This window comes from Anas platyrhynchos, chromosome 4 (assembly GCF_047663525.1).
Source record: "Anas platyrhynchos isolate ZD024472 breed Pekin duck chromosome 4, IASCAAS_PekinDuck_T2T, whole genome shotgun sequence".
In the NCBI taxonomy this organism is placed as follows: domain Eukaryota; kingdom Metazoa; phylum Chordata; class Aves; order Anseriformes; family Anatidae; genus Anas; species Anas platyrhynchos.
This window is the reverse complement of record NC_092590.1, coordinates 30,544,457-30,557,025: the sequence shown is the minus strand read 5'-3', so window position 1 is coordinate 30,557,025 and position 12,569 is coordinate 30,544,457. Positions and strand designations below refer to the sequence as shown.

Sequence of the window (12,569 nt, the reverse complement as noted above, 5' to 3'; positions counted from 1 at the left end):
GTGGCTCCAAATCTTAACATAGGTAGAAGAGCAACTTTACAAGTAGAGTTATGTGATCTTTGTGTCTAGCTGGCTGAAGACAGTTCTGATGGCTGAAGACGGGCTAGCAGAGCTCAGGGAGCTCTGCAGACATGGTGAAGTTATGTAACATTTTTACAAAGCCAAAGACATGGACCTGTCCAGGAGGCTTGTCTGCTGTGAGCTCAGCCTCAGTGTTTCTTGGTACATGGGGGAAAGCCGCGTGACTGCCTCTGCAATACCTGTGGCAAATGGCTCCTTGGTTCAGTGGTGAATTCCTCCCATCTTTCTACATCTTTCACTGATCTGAGAAAAGGGGGATAGGTTTCTAAAGAAATGGTGTTTAGAATCCATGCACAGAACCTTCATTACAGGTGTTAAAACAATAAACAAATGTGCTACAATAATACCTGTAGAGAAAAACAAACAAACAAAAAAAAACCACCACTGATATTTGCACAGGCATGCAGAGTCTTTGTCCTGAAGAACTTACCAATGTGAACATGCTAGATTTGCAAATGAAAATAAGAATGGCAGTACACACAAAAATGCCACAGAAAGGAAATTGGGAGTCAACTCTCTTCATAAAAAAAGGTAATTTAAATGCTTTGGAGCAAATAAACTTGAGTCATGTCTCTACTTCAGAAAGGTAGAAGCAATAACCTAGTTCGATATGGGGATGAAAGGGATATTGCCATCTTATAACTCCTGACCTTAAACAGAGCCATAAACTGTTACTCATGCTGATGTGAGATCATTTGTTGATTCCAGTTCTCCAGAAGTAAAATGGTCAATGTATCCCTACAGAGGGGGGTGAGGGAATGAGTGGTATGTGTGATCTGCCCATTTAGGGGTGAAAAGCACGTTTTTAATTCAGAAGGCCTTCCGTACTGCCAATTAACAGTATGTCACCCTGGCTGCATAAAACAAAGCAAGCCAGGCATCTGCATAGGTGTGTTACTATAAAAGCTTTTTCGGTGCTTTTAACCTCAGCAGGCAGAATTTATATTTCTTTATTGATATGTCACAGGGATCTATTCTAAAAGATTTATTTATTTATTTTTTAATTGTATTTTGCCAATGAAATTGGAAAAAAATAGACTTTTCCTAGATAATTTTTTAAAGAATATCTCCATGATTTAGAGCCTGAAATACACCTTTCTGTGAAACCCAGTGGGGTCAGTCTACTAAATGCTGTATCTATTAATATCTTTAAAATCTGTCTACTGCAGCAAAATGCCATATTATTAATACCAAAGCAATACTTCCACTATAGATAAATATTTTTTCTTGGACTTCCACACTGTATTTAAGTTTACTCCCCATGGTTTACTTAGCCAAATTAAACAAGGAGAGAATTGGTTTCTTTACACTAACAAACTACATGAATTGTTAGGCTGTGCTTCATTTTCTGAGGGATGTGTGTGTACAGAAACTAATCTTTTCTTGTGATTGCTCTCACTCTGATAATCACTGAAGTCTCTTCCTGAGAGGGGTAAAGTTAAGCATTTGGTGTAATTAAGAAGCCTATCAAAAAAAAAAAAAAAAAGAATATGCACTTCAGAATTCAGAAATGTGAAGATAAAGACAGCTTTGAAAATGTATGTACCAGAGAGAGATTTTCATAAGTTAATCAGCAGGATGTTTATAAGAGACAGACTGAAGTATCCCATTCAGGCAGCTAACCATAAGAGCTACCAACATATCTAGTCAGTAAAGTGCTATAGATAGGTTGGCTGTTCAGAAGCTGTACATAACACTTCTGAATACCATTCCTCCTAATAAGACAATCAGGGTAGTAACTGTAGTGATGGAAGGGTAGGTATTCAAACATATTTGTCGCAGGAAAGGCCAATGTGATTTAATTATTACTACCAACTTCATTAAGTTATTTTTGAACACTGTTGACATTAAATAGTAGAGAGAAAGTTATCACCAACTCTTCAGTTATGTTCAACTTCAAGTTGTGTTAGTTCTTCCCTTACCAAGTCTGTTCACAGCCTGTTGCTAGGAGCTGACCACTTTAAAAAGAATAAGAAAAAAAAAGGAGATTGTCTCTGAATGTTTGAAACTATTAGTTATTTTGATCTTTTCAAAGACCTAATATTAAGATTTGCTTTTCCTTTAAAATAACGTTTCTTTGATTCTACTTATTTCTAGACTCAATTGCTAGACTACTTATTTCTAGACTCAATTGCTAGACTGTCAGTGGATTTAGGATTTTTTTCTGTTCTTCTTTGTGGGACTCAATATAATGTGCTGTCTACCTACAGGTTTAAGAATCTTGGTGATTATTCAAATGTTAAAAAGAATAGATGTGCCTTACAGTTAATAGTGAGAGGCACTTCCTAGAGAGCAAACTTTTGTGCTAATGAGAAATGGACAAAATTTGTAATTTTCCTTTTAAAGGAAAATTGGATGACATCTATCACTGCTGTTGACTCCAAATTGGCCTAACTCAGTTCTGTATTTGACTTACACTCTCAGCTTTCTCTCTTTCTCTCTCTCTCTTTTTTTTTTTTTTTAAATCCATGGGATTTTATTTAGATATAAATGACACTATATATTTAGCATCATAAAAGTAGAATGGCTGACAACAATTTGAGAACAACAGGAGGAACTGCTGTACAGTTGGTTTTACTGCCCCTGCATTTTTTTTCCCTTAATAGAGAACACTAACTTTCCTGTGAAATGAACCTATGCCACTGTATCATTCAACTCTCACTCCCAACTTTTCTGAATATTCTGAATATTTTGGTTCTCTGGGCAAAAGGCTTTATATTTTAGCTGTTGAGATTTCCTTTAGTTCAGCTGTGAATATAAATTACCATCACATTTTACATTTGCTGAATTCCACAAGAGACTCTGTAGGTCAGATTTCCTTTGTTGTACCACATAGAATGAATAATTATATGCATTCAATATATGCATAATATTTGTTCAGTAACTGACAGTTCAGTTGTATTCTTTTCAATATTGCTTCTTAATCCTTTAGTGTTTTGTGTTTATTCTACTTTTTATAAATAGCTATATAGCTACTTATGAGCGCATTTTTACTTGGTGTTTTTATGATATTTTGAATTCCACCTTGAATTGTATGTTATTTGTGAAAATTCACAAAGATGTGTATGTATAATGCATATGTATAATGCATTCTCAATGCTCACGGGAGAGGAAAGTACCAACTTTTTGATCTTTAGGGCTCAAGTTCAGATATGAACCTGGTCAAAAAGCCACATCTGAAATCTCTTAGTTGTTGTCTTGAAATAAATTTGTTGATAACAGTCCAGTCTTGGAAGACACTCTTCCATATTTGAAAAGCAAGTATTAGTCATATCTGCTTTAGCAATTTTTGTAGGGTGTGACATACGCCTTTGGAAAATGCGTATGGTTGGACACTGCAAATCTGACAAATCTAAATGCCAAAAGTTTTTAAAAGTAGGTTGGTCAGGCTCTGCTTCAAAGGACACTTAATATATATTTTTAATAGAACTGAATTTGTCCTTACAAGCTTCCGTAAGCACTGATAGAGACTGTGAGAATCCCCAGGTGCTCAGAAACTGAAATAAATGCTTTGAAATGTAGAAGAAACATCACAGATTTGAGATGAAGTAGTTTGTGATCATTGTGTTCAGACCATTAGAGCAATTTGAATCTTCTAGGGAGAGGTGAGGAGGATGAAAGTGTCCGCTAAAATGTTTTTGTTTTTTTTTAAATACAGTCAAAATAATTTTGCTATTTTTCATAGTAATTTCACTAGCAAAAATATGATGTTAGCATGAAGGATGCAGCATGAAATATTATTAGTGTTGTAACAATAAAAATAGTATCTCCAGATAATAGATTAGAAAATATAATTATCACATATAACAAGTCATGTGGAAAGGTCATTCTCAAAGGCTTCAGTTGTGGAGGGAGGTTAAAAAAAAAAAAAAAAGCATTATGATTCCCAGATGTTTCAAGGCCTCAACTATCTGAGGAACCAATAGATTTCCTGCTTTTTGCTTTGTTTCAAATGTTCTGTGAAATTTGGAATAATACTATAAATGGCACGTATTCAAAAGAAGGCCATAGTATTCTAGGTTTAGTATTCTGTTACAGATACTCATTGACTCTAAAGATTCCCTTTTATGTGAAGGGAAATTGACAGTTTTAATCATTATTCCACTCTCAAAAGTGATTCAAAAATGTGATTCAAACCTACAGAGTTGTAGGAGCAGTAATGCTAAATCTGTCATCTGAGCAGTAATGCTAAATCTGTCATCTTTACTTCTACGTTGTATTCTGAAACATGCTAACAGTACAAATGTACGTTATAAATACAAAACTACATTGCCTCTTTTTTTATTATTTGTTTTTCTTTTTTCTTTTTTTTTTTTTTTCCTAGACCTTCAATGAATTTGAGATAGAACAACATCAAGAATGTGCCTATGACCACTTGGAAGTTTTTGATGGTGAAAGTGAAAAATCACCAATTCTGGGACGCTTATGTGGCAATAAGATACCAGATCCTCTTATTGCTACTGGAAATAAAATGTTTCTTCGCTTTATTTCTGATGCATCAGTGCAAAGAAAGGGCTTTCAAGCAACGCACTCTACAGGTCAGAAAATCAGGACGTGGTTTACTATAATTTTCCCTTCATTCTTTAGTAGAAGATATTCATGCATTTACTTTTTACTAACAAACAGGATGAATTAATAGATAACACAATGTTACAACTAAATCTAATGAAACCTTAAGTTTCTTTAACCTTAAGTTGGAAAAGTCAGAGAATGCAAATAATATGCATTATATATGCATATTATGAATAATATGCAAATAATAACTCATATTGTAGTCATTTCTTTCTCTCTCTTTGCCTCTGAATTTCTCTTTTTCTCTTTCTCTTTTTTTTTTGCTTTCTCTTTTTTTTTTTTTTTAAATAATTTTATAGGAAAATTATTAAAATATTTTGAAACAAAAAATCTGATAAAAAGATGATGTTGGCATAGACAGTCTAAGAAATATTTCCTAGGTTTCATTAGTTTGTAAAAGTTTCAATAGCTTTTCATTGTATTTTAAATGGCAATACTTCACTGGGGCATGAGATGCGCCTCTATTACTTTCCTCTTCTAACTTAAACACAAGTTTGGGCTTTGTATAAACAGCTATTATTTCCTGTAGAGCTAAAAAGGAAAGACAAGCCAAGGAAGAGTAAGAAAAATAATACTGAAAACTTTCTTAAGACTGTAAGAATATAATCTCTTAGAAATTTGCCATTTAATTTTGTTGTTTTGCAGAAATCACTGAAATTGAGAATAGTATTTTGCAATTGCATTAATAGACGGGGACGTTTTGAAATGAGTGCTTTATTTCCCAGACGTTGTCTGGCTTACAGTGGCCCCTAGTGCTGAATCTCTGAACTTCCGTTGCTTGCTGTAAAACGAGGAAAACGTTTCTGTGTGATTTTTTTTTTGTTTTGTTTTTCTTCATTTTTTTTTCTTCCTCAATATCTGTCTTTACTTTCAACAGTTCATTTTCTTTCATCCAGTTTTTGGAAATGAATACTAATGCAGAAAATATTTATAAGTACCTGTTTTAGTACATAAGGTTTTCTGACAGGTAGAAGTCATTAATGGAAGATGAGAATCAAGGTGATTAGACGTTGTTCATACCATTTGATATTATTCATCAAGTCGATGTGTAATGCTCAGCTAATCATACATCAGTTTTAAAAATTCTTATTTTTTTCTTCTGCTTTGTTGAGAACAATTCTAAAACTGTGTTAATTTCCCCTTTTTAATTTCCCTTTTAATTTTCTTGGAAAAGCAGTAAACAACAGTATATGAACTATTTTGCCTCTTCATGATCTGGGCCTGGAAAGTGCAAAGCTTAACCACCTATCAGTCAATTTCTGTTTTTCTTGTTTAAGATTCTGTTTTACAAACATGTCATCATTTGTCTTTCCCACCTCAGTAAACACTTCCCTTAGGCAGAAAATTAGATAGAAATAGTAATACTTACTCATATTAAATTACCATGAGGTAAATAAAAAAAGGTCAAAAGTCTTGTTAAAAACAGGTGTTATGAAACTACAATTGAAAAGTGCTGCATTTTATATACCTTATTTGTAAAAACTTTTTGAGCAAGCTTTTTTCTGAGAAAGCCTAGAGAATAAAATCTGCCCTGTTTTTAAGAATGTTGTAAAAATAATTGTTTGCCTCCTTAAGCTAGAATATCTATTTCACTAGACTGTTTTTGCATGAAGTGCTCATTAAGTTGAACAGCACATCACCTGCATGTGAATTGAAGTACCATTGAATGACAGACAACCCAGAACTTGTAGCTTTGAGACCAAAACAGTTGTTCCATTTTACCTCCATGCTTTGGACTCATGCCCAATGAATAGATACCCAAAAAATGTTTAAACAGTGTATTTTATTTTATTATTATTTTTTCTAGCAAATAATGATAAACTTGATAACACTATAGCAAACAATAAAGATTCAAAAAACAGATTGGATAGAAAGACTTCCCAAACTTCCCCAGGTTGAACAAACAAATAAGGAAGAAATTCTTTATAAGGAAAAAATTCTTTACTCTGAGGGGGTGGTGAAGACCTGGCACAGGCTTCCCAGAGAAGCTGTGGATGTCACACCCCTGGAATTGTTTAAGGCTGGGTTGGATGGGGCTATGGGCAACCTGGTCTAGTGGGTGGCATCCCTGCCAATGGCAGGGGGGTTGGAACTGGATAGCCTTTAAGGTCCCTTCCAACTGAAACCATTCTGTGATTCTGTGAAAGGGAATTGCCATTTTCTGCAGCTGCTAGTATGGCTATGCATTTTCTTTAAGGACGTGTCACAGTTCACTATATATATATATATTTTTTTCTTCAGCATAAAAATAATGATAAAACACTCATAAAGTAAATAGAATTAAAAAAAATAAAAAAGGAAAAACAAATGTTAGAATAGCAATGAGAAATAAATGCTTGAAGGGTCTTGTTTGTCCAACAGCTCGATAGACAGTAAAGTTCTTTATTATCTAATTTATAAACTCTTTAAATAGTTATAAACAAGCTCTAATGCAACATACACATTTTATGCCTGTGTAGAAACAGAGATTTATAGCCTGTTTTTGGCATAGGGCAAGGTTCTTCAGTTTAGAACTTGCCACAAGAGACTTCCTCTGTCAGTGACAGCTTTCTCCCAGCCAGGACCTTTTGCAGAGAAAAACCTGTCCGTGTCCATGAACTACAAAACAAACAAACTGACAAGGTTAGCTGTAGTGTTTAGTACTGAACTGGCTCTCCAGGCACAGCATTAAGATTAAATTTGACACTCTTATGTAACATAGGACTCTTACATGTGCTCCTGTTGATTGCCGACTGCATGTGCTAGAGCTGATACTGCCCCTCACACCCACCACTTGTTAATGATGTCGTTAACCCATGTCAAAAAGCTGACACCACTTAGAGCACTTGCCTTGCTCTCAAATGACCACCTGAAGGAGGTTCTACCTCTTGAACCACTTTCCTTATACCTTTGGCATTCCCTTTTGTCTTTTGATTGACCTGTTTGTGGAGTAAAAATATACTCTGAATAATATGGGGCAGCTATGGAAAGAAAATTTTAATTTGCACTGAATAAACTTCTTAGTTCTCTTTTCCACCCCAACTTTTCAGAGTGTGGTGGTCGACTGAAAGCTGAAACCAAGCCCAAAGATCTGTACTCTCATGCTCAGTTTGGCGATAACAACTATCCGGTTCAGGCGGACTGTGACTGGCTCCTGGTGGCAGAACGAGGCTATCGAGTTGAGTTAATGTTTCAGACTTTTGAGGTTGAAGAAGAGGCAGACTGTGGTTATGATTACATGGAGCTATTTGATGGTCATGATAAGTCAGCAATGAGACTTGGTCGATTTTGTGGATCTGGGGTAAGTAACCAGGTGCTAAAGCTTTTCTTTCTTCCTTTACTTTATTTTTTATTTTATTTTATTTTATTTTATTTTATTTTTTATTTTTTTATTTTATTTTTTTTTTCTCACTGCAATTAAAAATAGAAAGAAAGAAGGGGCTGAGGAAAGAAAGGGACAAGAAGAGATGAGGTTATCTTACTACACCTTATGACAAAGCTACCAGATTATCTACCCCATTTTTTTTTACATAATTTTACAGGCTTGTACTAAAATGCACCAATGGTATTTGAAAACTTTCCCTTGAAATACTTTCAATAATAAATATTCTTGTCTAGTTATTGATCAAAGTATTGTAATGTTATGTTAAGTTTTAGGTAGCTGGCAATGGAGTGCTTTTCAGTGCCCCCTTCCCCCTCCTCCCCCCCCCCCCAAAAAAAAAAAAAAAAAAAAAAGAAAAAAAGGTTAGCAGTGTTTTCGGTGTTTTCCCATAGAGAGAAATGCATTGGTGTTGCAAATTATCACATTCAAATTCTGTCAATGCAAATGAAGAAGCCACATTTTATGGGAAAGGGGCACCTGGGAAATATTTATAATGCAGTCGTCTATTGCTTAAATCTGATTCTAGGAAAAAAATGCTCTTAACTATGTTATTAATATGGGCCTTAAGAAAGCTTTGTCATTCCAAATGCATCTCTGACATGGATTAATTGTGAGACATGGACGACATTGTCTAGGTGACATCCTGGAAAGGATGCATATTATTTCTACTTCCAGAGTTCCATTGTTCTGTTGGCTACCTGCCTTGTGAAAGATGGTGCCATGATCCCACAAGTCTTCATCAAGTCCTTATATATGTGCAAATGCAAGCACAATTTCATACATAGTTATTGCCTATGTATGAAAAGGTTTACAAAAGGCTCTACATGAGATGGTAGGAGCTCTTAATCAACCACATTTTACTTTTTGGATATAACTACAGTGCCTGATCAGTGCATCTGAGGTGATGGCATCTCAGTCATTCAGAGTAGTTGCCAGCTTATACCCTTTTTAAGGCATTTTTATGATACTTTAGATGAAGGAAAGGTGCTACCACTGAACTGCAGGCAACTGTAGTTCAGTGGTACTTAGTGGTACTAAGTGGTACTTCACTTCAGTGAACTGCTAAGGGAATTGCTACAACTGAGACCAGCATCTACTACGTTACACATAACAACACTTTTCAAGTTGCCCTGTGTTGCAAGTAGAAGAGCAGCAAGATGGAGAATAGCCCAGCCTCAGACTAAAAAAAAGTGCTTTTTTTTTTTTTTTTTTTAAACTGTCAATCACTGTTTTTGTTTTTCTGCTATGATATGGATGAATGGCTTAATAGACTGTTCCAAACCAAGTGCGTAAAAAACATGGAATTAAATAGAAAAGCTGTTGAAAGCAATTAAACCAGACTGAAAGTCGGGTGGGGAGGGGGGTGGAGGAAGCACTGTTAATACATATTACTACTTTTTCAAGTTTAGAAAAAGGATTTGGTATTTCAGTTAGTACTTCTGATCAATGTGCTTCAGTAATAAAGCAGGCCACCATGAGGGCTGTGAAGAATATGTTTGAGAATAGGCCAATGTTGGAGTCAATTGTTTGTCTAAATATAGAACATTATGAATGGTCCTGCCCTCTCACTTACATGACTGCAACAGAACTGTAGAAGACATCTAGGAAGGACAAAAAAAAACGAAAGAGCTTCAGTTTTCCTTGTCTCTTAAGAAAAGGTTGCAGAGATATTCAATACAAATTGGAGAAGGTAAATCAGATTTGGAAAATATTTAGTTTAGCATTGATTTAGATTGTATGAAAGGATGCTGTTCAGTCTCAGAGCTCAAGATTGAAAGAATGCTTGGATACACTCGGTACACTGAGTACAAAACCCCAAAAGATGTAATAGATAATTTCAAAATTTCTGTCAGCAAGTAAAAATTCAAATATCTTGATATAAGCTGACCTTCAGCTTTTAGGAATTTAGGATAGCATTTCCTCAGTCTGCCTTAAAAATTCATACCCTGTGACTTAGAGCTGAATGAGTAGAAGTAGTTAGTTGATATAAGATGACACCATGTGCAATTACACAACTACACAACATGGCGTAACAGCAAAAGAGAAGTATCCATAAGAAAAAATCTGAATGAAGGGGATAAATACACAAACTTGGCATATAATTTATTTATTGTTTGTTCATTTATTTTAGCCACCAGAAGAAATCTATTCAGCAGGGGAAGCTCTTTTACTCCACTTTCACACTGATGATACAATCAACAAGAAAGGATTTCATATACGATACAGAAGTATAAAATATCCAGATAGTGTGCACACCAAAAAATAACATGAACCTCTATGTAAGGAAAGGAGAATGCGGAAAAAAAAAAAAGAATGCACAGTGGAAAAGAAGGAAGGTGTCTTTTTTAAAAAAAAAAAAGAAAAACTGAAGTTATTAGCACAAAATGTTTTATATGAATTCAGTTGAAATGATGACTTATAAGACCAGAGACTAAAATACAATTAAAAAACAAAACAACAACAAAAATCTGTCCCAGTGGAATAGACAAGATGATGATATACAGGCTCCATACTCGACACTTCTCTGTGAAGCTGGTGAAAGGACTTTGCATGCTTCCAGGAGAATATGAAAGCTTTTCTTCATAGTTTGACATTTGTCATAGATGCGTGCAGATTCAATCGGTTGTGTTTAGGGGAAGTGACCCGTTCTTCCTTCTGACAACTTTTTGTTGTCCAGGAGAAAAAAATAAAGCTCTTTCAGTTCACACTCAAAATACTCTCCTTATATCTAATTGCTTTAACGTTGTATCTTGCATACAGTGTGTACAACGACTTGAAAGAAGATATGAAATGGGAAGGTCTTCCTGCATAGTTCTGTATTTTTTACCAATTCATCTATCATATCAGGTTATCAGTTTTGAAACTGGAAAGTCATACTTCTGAAACATAACTGATCTTCAGAGTACTTTGTTTTACTAACGACTGAAGTCTGAACTGTTACACTGGTCATCAGGTGCTTGACCAATCACTAGTTGACAGACTTTGAACAATGTAAGAATCTGAAAATATTAGGTTTACTGGTAAAGTAAGCTATCTCTGATGATGTGCTCTTATTTTGCACTGAACATAGAATATAGACTGAGATGAAAACCTGTCATGAATCAAAATATGTATCCATGAGAGGCAGAAATAGTATCATCTGAAACTCCTCCTATTGAATTTGTTTTTGGCAGTACATTTGGAACCACTACTAAGCTTTATTTCATCAGACCTCTTTATAAACGAGCTAACAGCCTGATTTAGCTAATCAGAAATGAAGCTGCAGTAGCATCCAAGTGGGAGGTTTCCTAAAGATTCTTTTTTGGGGGAAGAAGAGTATCTGTGATGGTGGAAAAAGCAAAACAAAACAACGGAGGATTTGTTTGTTATCAAGAGTGAATTCCTATGGTGCTATTCCATGAACATTTAAAACAAAAACAAACCAAGAAGTTTTAGACTTTTGAGCCAACAGCTTGCAGATCATGAATGTCTCCCTCTGAGTGGCTGCATCTGAAGAAGGAAGGCTTTACTGCTCTGAGGGAGGGCAGGTTGCAATGGCAGCACTAGTCCTGTGGAACAACTACTACTATTGCCTTAGAATCCTCGCACATGATCAGACAGATCTTCCTGTAGATACACCTCTAATTTGATAAATAATTCGACGACTCAGATGTTTTAGCATATGCTAACAGAAGGATCTTCAAGAGAAAACACCATCTGCAGAATGAGATCATCTGCCTGTAAATACAGTGACTTGCTTTTGATGTAGACATATGTTATGTTTAGAACTGAGATACTGTCTATGTGCTTTAGGCCATACATGGCTTTAGTCATAATGTATATGCATTATGTAAGTATTGTATGAATGAGTGCTCCAGGGGAGTGAGAGGTATTGTGTGGATGAACACTGAGTTGTTTCTTTATGTGCCAAGTTCTATCAGGACCCTGTTCGACTGTAGCAACTTTTCTTTAAAGGCTTCATAGACAGATAACGAGGATTTCTAGTTGGCAAGAATCAAGTTAAAAGTATTATGTTTCACTCTACAATAAATATTATTTTGATATCCTTTGATGTAAGTTGCTACTCAGATTAGCTTAGTTTCTGTTACATTACTACGAACATACATTGGCACTAATAAATCTGATCTTTTTTTTTATAAAAATAAAACCCAAATGTCTGTATAGTTGTCTTTCACTGCTTTAACACCTGTATTATTGTTTATATATTATCATTTTCATTTTCAAACAACTTACATGAATGAAGTTCAAAAACTGAACAATTACTGTATTTTTGTAATGCTGCTTCATTACCCTTTTTTTTTTTGGTTCTTTTTTTTTTTTTTTTTTTTTTTTTTTCAGGGTGTTTGTACAAGGATTACATTTTATCCAAGTTGTTTTACTACAAAAAGTCAGGAAACTTACTGTAGAAGTCAGAAAAGAGTTGCCATAAACTTTGATTACAAAGTTAAAATATGTTTCTCTAATTGCTTATCCATTTGTAGATCCCATATTGCTTAAGAGCAGTGACGGTGGTGTTCTTAATGATCTTGATGATGGATGGACAGTCTGGTTCATA

At 34.9% G+C, this 12,569-nt stretch overlaps 1 protein-coding gene across 3 annotated transcripts in view; it reads left to right on the top strand.

The window, feature by feature from the left end:
* Positions 1-12,175, top strand: part of TLL1 (tolloid like 1) — a 127,634-nt gene extending 115,459 nt beyond the window's left edge. For all 3 annotated transcript variants that reach the window (XM_013108632.5, XM_072037335.1, XM_072037334.1), the window contains exons 19-21: positions 4,406-4,619; positions 7,683-7,933; positions 10,146-12,175. In XM_013108632.5, the coding sequence (XP_012964086.3) occupies positions 4,406-4,619; positions 7,683-7,933; positions 10,146-10,280 (600 nt within the window). In that variant the 3' untranslated portion in view covers positions 10,281-12,175. The remainder of the gene's footprint in view (positions 1-4,405; positions 4,620-7,682; positions 7,934-10,145) is intronic.
* The last annotated feature ends 394 nt before the right edge of the window (positions 12,176-12,569 follow it).